Below are 14,929 nucleotides of genomic sequence, written 5' to 3' on the forward strand. Positions count from 1 at the left end.
TCCTGTGGGGTTGGCTGGGCCTGCGGAGGGGTGGGGAGAAAGAGGAAATTGTGCATCACTTAGAGGCCAGGAGAAACCCCCAGGGCGGCCAGGGGCGTGGCCTGAAGCGGAGTCTGAGCACTGGTCTGTGTTGTCCCACCTGCCGGCCCCTGGGGGCCTCCCTGGAATCTGGAGGGGCCTGGGATCTGGGTATCCAGCCTGCGGTCGGTGCCCGTGGCACAAATGGCAGCGAAGAAGGCCTTGCTGACTTCATCGCGAGTAGCTTTTGGTGTCGGAGGCGGCCTGTCGGGTCTGGCCTCACGGAGGCGGCCTGTCGGGTCTGGCCTCACGTGAGCCGGAACCGCGGCGTCTCTCCTGGGTTGTTTCCCGAGCTCCACCTGCTGCAACCCCACGAGCCCATCACAGCCACCATAACCGCGAGCCCCTGGCCCTTGGTACTGCTCACCTGCTCCCCCTGACTTTTGATGCAGGGATCAGGCACGATGTCTCTTACTAGAGTTGGACAGACAGAAACACCGAGACCCAGAGGGGTCCAGGACTTAGGGGCTGTTGGAGGTGGGAGGAGGTGGCCTGGGGCTGCAGCTGTCGGCTCCGCAGGGCCGGGGGGAGCAGATGTCATACGTGACATCCTCCAGGGCCCGTCTGACACGTGTGTACAACACCTGCCATCTTGGGGTGGATGTTCAATCAGGACCATGAGCACGGGGTCCTGGGATCCCAGTACCTCCTTCACGACCTGCCTTTGAACCTTGGTGGAGGACATGGTGCCCGTGGCTGTTGATGCCCACGGACTTCTCAGCTGGCCTGGTACGCGAGACGGTAGAGCTGGAAGGGTCTAGAGGAAACACCTCCCAGATCCAGGTCTTTCCTCAGTAGTAGGGTCCGCTTGAGAAAAAAAGTCACATCCCGTGTGCAGCTAAAAACAGAACTGTTGCGTTGACCCAGGCGGAGCCTGTCCCCAGCCCCAACCCCAAAGACACCCCGATCTCTCCAGGCCCGAGAGCAGCTTGAAAAGCCATCCCCTCTCAATTCAGCTTACAGCAGAGTGTATGGAAGGAGCTCCCCAGGCGGGGGTGTGGCTGAGCCCGGCTCCCCCCCCCCCCCCCGCGGGTCAGGGAGCAGCTGGGACAGGAGCCCGGGATGCCAGATCAGGGGACAAAGGCTTTCTCCCCCCTTCCTTGCTCTAGGTAGGGCTCTCTTCATTTGCAAAGCTCCATTCTTAGAGTGGTTGAGTGTTTGGGGTTTTCATTCATAACATGGGAGAGACTTAACATGCCGTGAGGCCAATCGGAAAATAAGGTGGGTCTGAGTCGCCTCCGCTCGACACCCCGGCAGAGGCTGGGGGCATGGGTCGCCTTCTTCTCACTGCGGCAAACGGGGGTCGGGTCACTGTCCAGTGAGTCGGAAACAGAACTGCAAGGCGGCTTCTCTTCTCTGGCTGGCTTCCCTTAGTTCAAGATGGTGCTCCGGGAAATCACTGTGCGATCAGGTGCAAAGTGTCGAAGCGAGTAAATAAATAAAGTGTGTTCCCGCCTTTACTCCTCTGCGGGAGATGAGTCTGCGGGAGATGGTCTGCGGAACCCCTGGAGATTATCGAGGGAGCGTTTGGACAGCTAGTCGGTTCTCTCGGGGAAGCAGACGAAGTTTGGCCCACATTTGAAACTGTCTCTGTCCGTCCCCCCCAGGCAGCCACTCTGTGATAACCTGATGCCTCTCTGTTCCAGGGAGACGCTGGACCCCCAGGGCCACAGGGTCCCCAAGGACTGAGGGGCCACCCGGTGAGTGTTTCAGGCTCTTACCACGGTGACATTGGGTTGGTTCACCAACTCCATGTGTTGTTTACAAAGGGCAGAACGTCAGAGCAGCTGGAAAAGAACTGTGGCCCGAGCCCCACTCGTGCCTCCCACCCACAGCCCAGGCTGTTTTCTGGGACCACCTGCCTTCCTCGCAGACATGTGAAAGCAGCCACCTGGCATGGTGGGCGCCCTGGAGGACTTCCCTGTAGGTCATTCTCATGTCTAGTGTGTGACCTGTGTATTAGCTTCCTGGGGCTGCCGTAAGAGCCACACATTTAGTTGCTTCCACAACAAATGTATTGTCCCACACTTCTGGAGGCCGGATGTCCAAGAACTTTCCTGGAAGCCAGGAGTCCAGGATCAAGATGGGGGCAGGGCTGGCGGCTTCTGAGGGCTGTGAGAAAGGCGCTCACTTCCACACTTCTCACTTTGCTTCTGGTGGTTTCCTGACGATCTCTGATGTTCCTTGGCTTGTGCAAACATGGCCCTGACCTCTGCCTCCCTCTTGATCTGGCATTATCCCTGTGGGCCTGTCTTTATGTCCAAATATCCCCCTTGTATAAGAACACGGGTGGTATTGGATTGGGGCTCACCCTGCTCCAGAATGACCTCGTTAAACTAACTATATCCACAGTGACTTCATTTCCAAATGAGGTCCTATGCGGAGACAGCATGGTTCTGATCCATACTGAGGATAAAAGGAACCATGCAGAATTCAAGTGAGAAGAAGACTCCCTTTCCAGCCCAGCCTCTGCACTGCGGAGGGAGCCGGTGCTGATAGCATCTTGTGTGTATTTTAAACTACTTCCGGCGCACTTATAAGCATACTGATAGAACATGTGTTCGTTACACAGGACTCTATCTAGGTGGCTGTCTTGTTTCATGTGTGTGTGTGAGAGAGAGAGAGAGAGAGAGAGGAGTAAACCGGTGAGTAACTTAGATGTATACCGGCTTCCTGGGTCCAGGGTGCTCAGCTGGTAAGAGCTGTAGGCGGGATTTAAACCCAAGACTTTCTGACACCAAGTTCAGTGCTCTGCACCCGCCATGGTTATGTTCTTTGTCTCCAGGACCCTACAGGAGGTGCCCAGGGCAGGTCTTAGGCATTGGAATACTGCATCTTTTTGGATCTCACTCGAAGGAGCCACGTTCTCCCCTGATGGGGCCACAGTGACTCACATCCCACTCCCTACCCTAACTCAGCAACTTGTGGGGGGACAGGGTGTCCAGACGCCTTCTACACCCTCAGCCCTGGGTCCCAGTGGGCTGAGGAAGGGCACGGAGGACAGCCTTCAGACTGGGATGCAGGCAGCCTTTCAGCTGGGGGGCAGGTGTCCCGTGTGGGTACTGATGTGCGCTGGGGTTTGGTTCCAGGGCAATATCCATGCTCGAGGCAGGGTACTCCTGCTTTTTAGGTTCCAGCGCTGCCCTGGCTTCCTATGTCCCGCTCCGCAGCAGCAGCTCACTGACCGCACCCACCTTCTCTCTCTAGAATGTGGCATTTGTTCATCCGACAGCAGGCTCAGGGTTGCACAGCTGAGTGGTGTGCCCTGTGTCCACTCTCCCACTGCGGGGTCCATCTGCTGATCATGATGTGCAGGGACTCGGAGGCTATGCCCAGCTGAGGGTCTTCACCAATGACAGTCCCTGGGGGCTGGCCCCAAAGCTCTCTGGGTTATGCGTTCCCAGGGGGGCGGTGTCACCCCCAGGGGGCAAACATTGGTTCCTGGGATGCCAAAACCCCTTTCTTTTTATGTATCTCACACAGATATGCATGTCGACCAGAAACAGATATCCAGTAAAGCTGAGGTCTTAAGCTTCCATGTGGGATGAGGAGGGTAGGCAGGAGTGTAAGGACAGAAAGGTAGAGAAACCCAGGTCTCGAGCCTGCAGGCATAGAGTGGCGGCCACTGGGGTCCCTTCTGGCCCCTCATAAAGCTTCCTCCTCCAAGCTCTGTAGTTAAGCTCCTGTCCTCCTGTCCTACTGTGTCCTACTTGTTCGGGGGATGCAGGCCTCTTGGCTGTTTCTATCCCCTGGGCCTGTTGCTATTCTGGAAAGTAAGGGGAAGTCACACACCCCAGCAGTTAAACTGGTGAAATGATGGAACAGCGCCCAGCCCTCAGAAAGGGCCCACCCGGGACATGGCCGGTGGTCACCCTGGGGCTCCATGCTGAGCTCTGCTCTTGGAGGAAGGAGGGACTTGACTCTGAACCCCCTGCAGGGCCTCCTAGCACACAGTGGTGCTCTGTAAGTCCTTGATGAATGCTCGCGTGTTCAGGGGCACAGAAAAGGGAAGAAAAACCGTGTGTGGGGGCGAGTGAGGGGTCCAGGATGGGTGAGGGGAGGAAGCCCAGGGCCTCACATGCCACGCGCAGGAGGAGGGGAAAGCCCGAGGTCTCCAGAGGTGCTTTATGTTCTTCTAATCTGCTCCCATCCGCTCTGAGTGACCACATAAGGACTTTGTAACCAACAGTAATGGCGTGAGTTTGCCAACTCCATCCTTGAACACATCAGAGGAGGGTCTGGATTATCACTGATGACCTCTCTCTTGATCAGTTGGAGCCTCCCCAGTGCAGAGGAGGCTCCTAGCAAACTTCCACAGCACCTTGAACCAGACGCCGAGTATAGGTCCCCAGCGCTAGGGACCATGCGAACATTCACCTAATTCTCTCATGGAGTTCTCCCTGAACCCTACGAGGCAGGCGCTACTTCGGTCCCTGCCCCCAGATGAGAAATGGAGGCACAGAGAGGTCAAGTAACTTGCCCTAGATCACACAGAAGGTAAGTGGCAGGGCCAGGGTTTGGACTCACCTCCAGGCAGTCTGATTCGAGTCTACAGCTGAAGACCCACCTGGGCTGTGTGTGCCACGTTGCCTTCTCGGAAAGAAGGGATCTGGTAGAAGCAGGCCCAGGACAGGAGTTCGGAGCATAGAGCAATTGACGGGCGGGCTGTGGCTTCCATTCAGGACAAGTGGGGGTGAGGAGTCGCCCACAGCCCAGGAGGGAGCCAGGTCTCAGCCCCAGCTGGCCTCCTGCACCCTGACAGGTGACAGGTGGCCGCCCCGAGCTGCCCCACCGTGTCCTCCCCCTGTGTTGGCCAGCATGCTAACGTGTCTTGGCCCTTATCTTCCCTGCGATCCGGAGGGAGCAGGAGGAGAGAGATAATTACCATCAGGATGAGCCACAGCACATATTTTTAGAAGGACACAGATGGGTTGGTGGGTGGGCGGAGCGCGGTGCCGGGAGGAGCCACCGTACAACGCTCCCTGGAGGGGTGAGTGGGGGAAGTTACAGAGCCGCGGGCTGCTCCAGCGGCGGCCCTCTGGGGCAGATGCCATGCTCTCTCTGCGCCTCGGCCTCCTCATCTGTGATCCAGGGACAAGGACAGCCACACTTCACGCTTCCCGGCAGGAGGACGGGGGGTGGGTTGCATGAATCACCCGCAGTCACACACACACACTTGTTGGAAGACCTGAGCCCTGTTTAATCATGACCACCAGGAGCCATGTGCTTACCGAGGCGCAGCGGAGCACCGGCTGGGCTCCTTACTTCCTGGCTTCCAGTCTCAGCCCCTTGGCTTCTGTCTCCGGCAGGGGGTGAAGACATTCCTTGACTCCGTTTCCCTACTTATAAAACGGCAGTGTTTGTATCGGTCGTTTGTGGGGAGTTTGTGCGTGCGAAGCCCGAGATGGAGGGAGTCCTCAGGCAGCGTGAGCTTCTTGTTAGTGTAATGTGTCTCTGTTGGTGACTGTGTGCTTTATAGATCGTAGGATGTTAGCACCTTGTGGTTACAGGGCCAAGGGAGCGTGGTTTCCTGGGATGTTCTCAGTTCCTTTATCCAGCAGATTGCCTCCTGTGTGTCTGGTGCTGTGCTAGATGCTGCCCCTAGAGAGAGAGGAGGGACACACAGGTTCTTTGGGCTCCTCCTAGCCAGGTAGAGCCAGGTGAAGCCTCAGCCATCTCGGGGGGGAGGGCGGTGTCCCAAGAAGGAGAGTGGTGGGCAGGGTAGTGACCAAGCTAGTCTGCTAACGCCAAACTTTGAACTTCAGGCTTACTAGGAATTTGTCTGAACCTCAAAGGTATAGCTAGAGGAGTTCTTAAACTTTCTGAGTTTTACACTACCAAGGACCTTATTGGTGAAACGTGTTTATCAAAATCACGGGCATGCACAAAATACCGGAGTCAGAGAATGCTAGCATCGTCGGGCCAGTGCCGGAGTCTGGAGGGAAGGGACCTTCAGGTTAGTAGCTGCAGGATTCTGCACGGCTGCTTTTCTTATCTGTGTCATCATCCCCAAGTCTTCAGGATAAAGGTGCCCCTAGTGGAGGAGGAAAATGAAATCAGCACAGGGACAAGCATCCTAAGCTGAGAACAGCATTGTCTGATGTGAACCCTTTTGTGTATCTCCTTAAGACACAATGTTAAGGAGTTGAAGGATGTCCATCTGAGTTGAAGGATAAAGGATGGATGGATGGCTGGCTGGCTGGCTGGCTGGGTGGATGAGGTCATAATTCTTTCCTATGCCTGTGCCCTGGGCAGCCCTCACCAGGCTTAGCACTCATCATGCACACAAACTCATTTATTTCCACAATGTTATGAGTTAAGAGTTACAAGCTCCTTTTATAAGTTGAGAAACATCTTCTGAGTAATGCCATGGCTTACTAAGAGACGTGCTGGCCTGAATGATGGCTGCAGGTATGACATTGGTCCTCTACCCCTGACGGTCACTCTCTTCCACTGTCCTGCTCCTCGATGTCCCGGTGGAAAGTCCTGGCAGATGACTACTTGTGTTTCTTCCACAGGGTAAGAATGGACCGCCGGGATCTGCAGGAGACCCCGGCCCCGCAGGAAGTCCTGTGAGTACCGTCCCTGCCGTATGCTGGAGTCAAGGCAGGCTTTGGAGGGGGCGTGCTGTCTTTTCATATCACAGATTGTGTGCTCCCTATGCTAGAAGCATCAAGGGGAGAATAAGGGGTTTGAAAGCTGGAAATAGCCTGGAGGCAAGAGGATGAGGATAAGGATGTCCTTCAAAGTCTGAAATGCATGCAATGACACACCGGATCTCTGTTGTCTACTGCCATAGCCACCCAAAGGTACAAAACCCACCAAGGACTAAAAAAAAAAATGTATAACAGGATTGCACAGTAGACATTGCATGTTTTTAGAGGATGGGCAGACAGGGTGACATCTCCAGCCATTCCCATCTCAGACGACAGGGTAAGTGTATGACATGGGGATGATATAGGACGGACTTGGCTGAAGAGGGTGTTCCTAGTGGTCAGGAGGTGGGGAGAGGGGAGAGCAGGAAAGAATGATGGGTAGGATCTGTGGGGAGTGGAGAGAGGGTGGCATGAGTAATCAGAATCCGGGTCCCTGGATTTGGGATTAGGTCTGGTAGAGGGGGGGCATCCTGGGGAAGGTGGTTCTCTGATGGCTTCTGAGGTTGGGTGAGTCAGATCCTGTCCACAAGTTTCCTACCCTCCCAGGCTTCTTGTATGTTTATTTGCCAAAACTGGCAACTCTGTTCAGAAGACCACCTTTCCTCGGGGTGTGGTGAGTCGAGCAATGATTGCACGAGGCATTGGGAAGACCACTTGGCAAGTCAACTGGCATCACTGTGGAAATGAGGGTGATGGCCCCATCCTGGTTGGCCAAGGACCTTCCTGGCTTTAGCACAGAAAATCCTGCATCCTGGGAAACCCATCCTTCCCAGGCAAACCGGGCATCTGATCTACCCTAGTGGAGATGCCTCTTTCTGTTAGGCCAAGGATGACTACACCAGCAGAGCTGAGCTCCTTAGCCCATGTAATGATATTTCTCAGAAGCTGTGGCGTGGGCCTGGTCACTGCTGATAAGACTACACAGACGGGATGTGACAGGGCCATGAGCCTGGCTTCACACCCCGTGCAGAACTGACCCCAGAAGAGCTGAGTCACACATTGCCCGGAAATGCTGGAATAGAAAGGGTCCCCAGAGCTGTTGCCAAAAATTCATCCTACCAAACCATGAGCCTCACTGTTCTCTTGGGAATCAGTGTGCTACCTTGCTGGTGGGATCCTTGGAGAGACCACACACAGTCGTGTTTCTGCTCAGGGTTTGTCCCATGTTGCTTCTGTTGCTTTGGCTGGAAAGAGATGCTTCTGGTCTTGCTGCCGGCCCCACGGTGCTGTCAGCACTCCCAGGAGCCACGCCTCTCCCCGACCTGCTGCCCTCCCAAACAGGAAAGGGGTGTTCTCGCCGTCCATGTCTCAGGTCTTCAGAGTACATCAGGGTTACGAGGTTTCGGAGTCTCCTCGGGCTGGCTCTTGACCTTGCGGAATCAATGCCTGTTCTCCCTCTGCAGGGCCAGAAGGGCAACAAAGGAGACCATGGCAGCCCCGGGCTCCCTGGCTTCCTGGGTCCCCGGGGGCCTCAGGTAAGTCGAGAACTCCCTGGGGGCCAAGATCCCTTGCTCTGTGGGGAGGTTCAAGGGCAGTACGTTTCCCACCACCGGCTGTCCTTGGATCCCCCAGCTCAGGTGGCATCACAGGCTGTGTGGTCACACTGACAGGGTGGTTGGCAGGCAGAGCTGTGCACTGGCCAACACGGGAACTCAGGAGTCGGCTGCATGGGATTCTGTGCTCCACACTCTCTAAGTGTGGGACCTTGGGCGAGTCTCATAGCCTTTGTGCCTGAGCTTTGCCATTATTCAAATGGGGATGTTAGAGCACACTCCTCTGATCCTAGAACTTCAAGGACCCTTCAAAACCACTGTAATTGTGACTGAATTCGGCTGCGGGGTGAGAACATGTGGGTGGGCTGCTGCTTGAGCCCGAGGCTCCTGCCTAGAACGTGGGACCAGAGATGTTGCTGGGGAATCTTTGCTTGGGTTCTGGGCAGAGGGACACCGAGGGGCTCAGACACGTCCCCCTGAGTTCCAGGTGCATTCTTCATGCCACAGTCCACACCGTGGGCTCCTGATCCCGGGCTCAGGGTGGGACATCCCATGCAAGAGTAGGAAGCATACCCATGTTCCGTCTACCTCTCCCAGTTTAATTCTGACCCCTGAGGGGGCCCCCACCACCCAGCCAGCCCAACCACTCTAGCTGGCCACCTCTCTGTGGCCCATTTCTACCATGTAGTCCAAGCGGGACAAGGCTCTGGCCACCGGTTTTTACGTGAGCCCATTCTCCGTGGCCCATCTAGAGGCCTGAGCATCCTCTTCCAACCCCTGCCTCCCTCGGCCACACAGCAGCCAGCCGCCCACACTTCCAGACTCCCAGCTCCTGGCCTTTGGTCACAGCAACAGCAGACAAGGTTGTGGGAGGGACAGCTTCTGCTGTATTTTGCGGATGAAGAAAATTGAGGCACAGCGAGCTTGAGGCAGTTATAAGGAGGGTGTCCAAGGTCACAGAGCCAGTGGCTGCAGCGGGGTTTGAACCCGGACAGGCGAGCTCCGGGGCCCAGTGTCCCTGGCGTCTTATTTCACACTCAGCCTGCTTCTCGGGAGGACCCCCTCACCACAACGAGACGCTCTTGAAAGCCAGGGTCCCGGAGACCCTCATGGTAGAGTCCCGCCGTCCCGTTGAAGAGGAGCCCAGAACCACTCTGGGGCTGGTTTTGGCCGCCTGCTGCCCAGGCTGACTAGGACATTTGCGATGTCCTTGGTTGGCCGGACCATCGATTGTCGTCTTTGCTGGAACATGACTTGAGTGGAAATGTCTTGGCGACGACGAGCTGGTACCTGATATTTGGTTCTGTCTCGTAGGGAGAGCCGGGAGAGAAGGGCGTGCCAGGCAAGGAGGCAAGTATGGCTCCGTCTCTTCCCCTCGACCACCCCTTCCTGTGGGGGATGCGGGAGTGGGGGTGACAGGCTTGGGCCCGGCCGGGTCCTGCCCTCGCTTCGGTGTGCTGCTGTCGCCATGAAGATCCTGCCTAGTTTCACACAGGGACCCGCAGATGAGACAGCCGGTCCCGGGCACCATCATGCTAGCCTGTCACTTGCCTGGCTGTGGGTCCAGTCCGTCAACAAGTCCTGTCAGTGGCCTGTCCAAAGTGTCTCCACTCTGGCTCTCTTCTGGGAGGACCCAGATCCAGGCTGCCATTGTCTGACTCCTGCACAATGGCTCTGACCACCCACAGGCCCCGGTGTCCAGCCTCTTCCTGTCCCCACCACGGTCCTTGCCTGCCTGCAGCTGCTTGCAGAGCACACACGGTCATGCTGCTTCCCAGGCCGGCCTCCCCTCCGCCCTCCCGTGCACCAGCAGGAGTCCAGATGCCCTGGCTGCCCACGCCAGCCTCCTACAGCCTCTGAGCTCCAGGCGCTCTGGCCCTTCCGTCCACTGAGCGTGCTGAGAGCTCTCCTACTCACCCGGGGCGCTTTTCCAAAACCCCTCCCACCTCTCCCCACCCCTTCCTGTGCCTGACCCGACTCATCCTGAGGTCTGTGCCAATGCTGCCTCTGTAGACATTCCTTCATGACCTGAAACAAAGAGGTGCACCCCGCTCTGCTGGTCAGAGCCCCAGATCCCAGCACAGAGTAGGTGGCAGAAACAGTTGATGCGAAACAAAACACTGAATGGACACGGAGAAAACAATGCTCTAGTTAACCACCTTGTCTGCTCCCAAGCCCGCATGCCCCCTGCGTGAGGAAGACCCCTTCTCACTATGCGCTTTCGGGTTACTTTCTCAGCTCGGGGAGGGCGGCTGGTGACTCCGTGAGAGCCGGATCCAACGGCCCTGCGTTTGCAAAGTGTTTGCCCCCAGCCCAGCCAGGCTTTCCACTCACAGGCAGATCGCGGGCTCACTCACCAGTACCTCCCTCCTCCCGCTCTCCGGATTGACGAGAGAGGAGATACCACCAGCTCCCCGCTGTCTAGGAGCAGACCCTGAGTTCTGCCCCGAGCTGACCCACAGTGTGAGCTCCTGCCTCCTTCTGCCCCTTGCACACCACGGCCCCTGGTCCTGTCTCTGTGCCTCCCAACACACAGTATGCACTTTCTCCGGGGCCTTCCAAAACACCTTGTTGTGTTTCTATGAGAGACATAAAAGGGTCTGGCCTGTCTATGAGAATCAGCTGGGCCCACCTCTTGCCCGTGGGCTGTGGGCTGTGAACCCCGTGAAAACAGGGGCTATGAACGGCCCCTGCATGAGGGGGTGCAGTGAATGGGGTCGGGGCTCCCCGTGTCAAGCCCCACAGTTGTCTTCTTGAACTGAGTGCATGGTGGGGTTTGGGTGGACACAGTGGAGCCCAGGGGTGGATAAGCACAGGACCTGCCTTGCAGAGGCTTATTGTCCAAGGGGAAACACCCTGCCACCTCATCCAGGGACAATGGGAGTTATAGGTCAGCTGGTGGCCCAGGGACCCGTGCAGAGGGCAGACGCTGGCCAGAGGGATTAACCAAAGCTCTGCAAAGAGACGTGGCAGAGGCACTGGGGGGCAAAGTGGGGTAGAGGGAGGTTCAGCTGGGGAGGGTCACAGGAGGAAAGAGCGAGTACCTAGCAGTGGGAGCTACAGGGCCGTGTCCTCCAGCCCCAAAGTGACTGCCCTCCGGGAGGGGTGTGTAGTACCTAGTTCCTAGGTGCTGGTAGTCAGGGAGGGCTTCCTGGAGGGGAGGCTTGAAGGGCAGGTGGGACTGATCGCAGACAGAGTGATAGTGATTAGTTGGCTGCCACGCAATTACCCTGGACTGGGTGATGAGAAACAGACATTTCCCGTGGTTCTGGGGGCTGGGAAGTCCAAGGTCGAGGCGTCCACAGACGGTCTGCCATCCTTCCCTAATTAGGCTAACGGGTCCCTGGTCTTGATGCCTGTCTCCCTGTGTCCATCACGGGGCCCCCCTCAGGACCTTATCGACTCCTGAGTACCTCCTGAAGACCCCACCTGCTAATTTATAGTCACCCTGGGGGTTCTGGCTTCAACCTATACGTTTGGGAGGCAAAGACATTCCGTGCAGGACAGCGGGGAGTGCACTGCAGGCGGCGGGAAGGCGGGCAGCCGAGGCCAGGAGGGGCAGCAGTCACGACGTCCTTCTGGTCAGCGGGAGACGAGGTAGCCCAGGCCACAGGGGCTGTCATGAGCCCCCGTCGAAGTCCACGCCCTGTGGGGGCTCCTGAGTGTGTTTGGCGAGAGGGATCTATCCTGGAAAAGGCAGAGAAGGAAACCTGAAGGGCTGGTGCTGTAAGTCCAGGCGCACAGTGAGGAAGGGGGTGAGGTCTGCCGTGTCTGGACAGACAGAGGGGAGCTCTGGGGGCAGGGGGCGGCGGATTTCCTGGCACACAGGGCTGCAGAGAGAGGGCCCTGGTTCCGTGACCATCCTCCTCTGGACTCTTTGCAGGGCGCGCCTGGGAAGCCGGGAGAGCCAGGACCCAAAGGAGACAGGGTAAGTGGGAAGGTCGCTACGGGACGTGAGCTTTGCAGGGGGCTCTGTCGCTGGCGGTCAGCGAGCCACAGCCAAGCCCAGAGAACTTGCGAGTCTGCCGCTCCCTGGAAAATCATTAGCCCACAAAGGGATGGTTGTAGTGAATGTTGTTATTTTCCTTTTTTTTGGATGTTATTTTAAGGAGTAACATCATTGCAATTACAAATTCAAAGGCGAGTGTTCTGAGACTTGTGACAGATTTCCCTCTCTCCCTGTACAAGCGCCTGGGCATGACGTGCTCAGATCCCAAAATGCCAGCTTGCCAAGAGCCAGATTCGTCGCTGGAGGTGACAAGGGAACAGATTTTTCCCATAATGAATCGCCTTGGCGCCACACTCAGGAAGCCTTTCTTTACATTTCATTCCTCCAAAAAACAACAGGGGGAGTTTTTTTTTTTTTTGGTTTGGTTTTTTTTTTTTTTTCTCCCCCAGAAATGCCAGTGGGGGGAGGGAGTGTCCTCCAACACTTGTGACAGCTGCTGCTCCCTGTAGAGGAATTGAACATCTCCTTGGCCCACGCCCTTCCATTCGGTCAGCCGTCCCCCGTCTCACACTATTGCACCCTGCGAATGTCACCGCCACCACCCCCTCCACCCCTGGCTTGTTTTCCATGGTCCTGCGGAGAATTTATCTCTGCTTTCTTTGCAAGTTGGATGAGGGAGGAGCTGGGTTTCTCTTGCAGACCAGAGGAGACTGAGCATTGGAAGCAGAGTGTCAGAGATTGTCACCCCCTCTGGATCCTCCTTCCTTCTGAGTGACTTGATCCCTCTGCACTTTGGCCCTTGGTTCCTGAGGGTAGACGTGGGGAAGGGGGGTGTGGCTGAGAAGGTCTTGAGGGTCCCCCAGAGCAGTGACATACAAGTGACCCTGGGAGCTCCGGCTGGCAGCCAGGGAGTTCAGACCACAAATAAGAATCTCTGCTCTAATACCTAATCAATAAGCAGAGAATCACCCTCTCCTTGTTAAGTGGTTTCATGGAACACTGCCAGGGAGCTGACGGCTCTTCATTCCTTTACGCTCCTGGGAACATTGAAGTCGGGGACGAGTCCTCCCCCTGCAAAGTGTTATTGAGACATTTAATGAATAGGAAGTTCTGTCCCACAGCTATGATAGGGCCTTGGACTTGGGGAGCACAGAGCACCAGGACCATCACCGACCCCTGATCACTGAGATGACAAAGGTCCCGTGAAACGCATCACATCTGAGAAACTTCAGTCAGGACTGTCTCTCAGATCTGGCTAAATTCATTTTTAAAATTCACCGTCCTTTATTTATTGTTGAAAAAGCAGTACAGACCTGCAGTTAACCATCGCACTTTGCAAAAATGCAGACGCACTGGAAAAGCAGGGGCTCCTCTACCTTGGTGCCCATCACGGCCGCCGTCCCCTTCCCAGAGTCCATCGCAGGACGCTTTCCTTCGTCCTCCAGGGTCTGTGCACGCAGAACTGTGCGGGTGCCCGTGTTAGAAATCTGCATTTGCCTTTGGTTAAAGCCCCGGGGCATATCAGACTTTGCCTGTCAGTTGTTTCTCCTTGATGAGTTGGTCATAGTTTCATGCCTGCCGACTTCCCTGTCCTTGGCTCTGGGTCACATCCCTGGCCATGCCCCATTTCCAGCTACCATCTTGCTTCCTCCTCTCGTTTCCCCCTACTGCTACCTGCTCACACCCTGAGCTCACCAGTGTGGCCACCTGTCTTGGACCCAGCCACAGCCAAGTCTTGCTGGTCACACCCACAGTAGCGCATCGGGCAGAGGACTGGATGGTCCGTCGGTCATCGTGGTGAACGAATCATTGATCCAGGTCTTCAGAGTCTGGGTCAGAGATGGGGACAAGAGAGTCCTGGTCAGTGTTATCCCATGTGAGCCCACAAAAGCTGAGAGTAGAGAGCAGGAGGTCACCTCTAAGTGGGGGAGCCTCTGTCGCAAGAGTAGCTGTGTCCGTCCAGCTGACAGAGCAAACTGGAGGAGGGGCCGCTTGACGGTCAGGCTCAGCGGCCAGCCTTCTCGAGGCGCACACATGAAGCCACCCAAACTGGGATTGGAAATGAGACTTCTCATCTTGTCCTCTGCAGACTACCTTTGTGACGGTGGCAGGTGGTTTGTGTCCGGAGCCCGTGTCCTCACCTGTCTTGGCTCAGAGACACAGGCTTGCCAGGACCGAGGTCTCCCGTTCAGGGCTCCAGGGGAGGAGACCTGGGGGCCGGGGAATGTGCACAGCTGCAGCGGGCCTGTCTACACTGGGTGCTCCTGCCAGTGCCCTGCTCACTGACATGCTGCTTCTTCCCCTTCTTTAGGGAGATCCCGGGAACAGAGGTGACAAAGGACCTCCTGGTGGGAAAGGCCAGCCTGGGGACCCTGGAATCCCTGGTCACAAAGGCCACACGGGCCTGATGGGCCCCCAAGGACCACCTGGGGAGAATGGACTGGCCGGGCCCCCGGGGCCTCCGGGTCAGCCAGGATTTCCAGGACTGCGGGTAAGGATGCTGGTATTCCTCAGACTTGTGGGGAGGGGCATGAAAGGACAGGCTTGTTTAGTGTTTTTTTTTCTCAAAGCATAGTTTATTCTAGTGACAAAACCCTTGTTTTCCACAAACCTGTAACATGAGCACACATTGGAGAAAAAAGCAGAGCCGCCTGGGGTAGAAGTGGTTGGGAGAATGGGTTCTGGGTCCACGTGAGCTCCCCTCCCCCCTCAGCAGCCCTCTGGTCCCCTGGGGGCTCTCCTGTCCTCAGAGC

General features: G+C 56.5%; 1 protein-coding gene across 1 annotated transcript in view; it reads left to right on the forward strand.

Annotated features, from left to right (window-relative positions):
- Window positions 1-14,929, forward strand: part of COL22A1 (collagen type XXII alpha 1 chain) — a 236,072-nt gene that overhangs the window by 213,589 nt on the left and 7,554 nt on the right. Inside the window, exons 55-60 of the mRNA XM_082720691.1 lie at window positions 1,725-1,778; window positions 6,597-6,650; window positions 8,138-8,209; window positions 9,542-9,577; window positions 12,111-12,155; window positions 14,488-14,667. Coding sequence (XP_082576817.1) covers window positions 1,725-1,778; window positions 6,597-6,650; window positions 8,138-8,209; window positions 9,542-9,577; window positions 12,111-12,155; window positions 14,488-14,667 — 441 coding nt within the window. The remainder of the gene's footprint in view (window positions 1-1,724; window positions 1,779-6,596; window positions 6,651-8,137; window positions 8,210-9,541; window positions 9,578-12,110; window positions 12,156-14,487; window positions 14,668-14,929) is intronic.

This window comes from Mustela nivalis (assembly GCF_964662115.1).
Source record: "Mustela nivalis genome assembly, chromosome: 2".
In the NCBI taxonomy this organism is placed as follows: Eukaryota; Metazoa; Chordata; class Mammalia; order Carnivora; family Mustelidae; genus Mustela; species Mustela nivalis.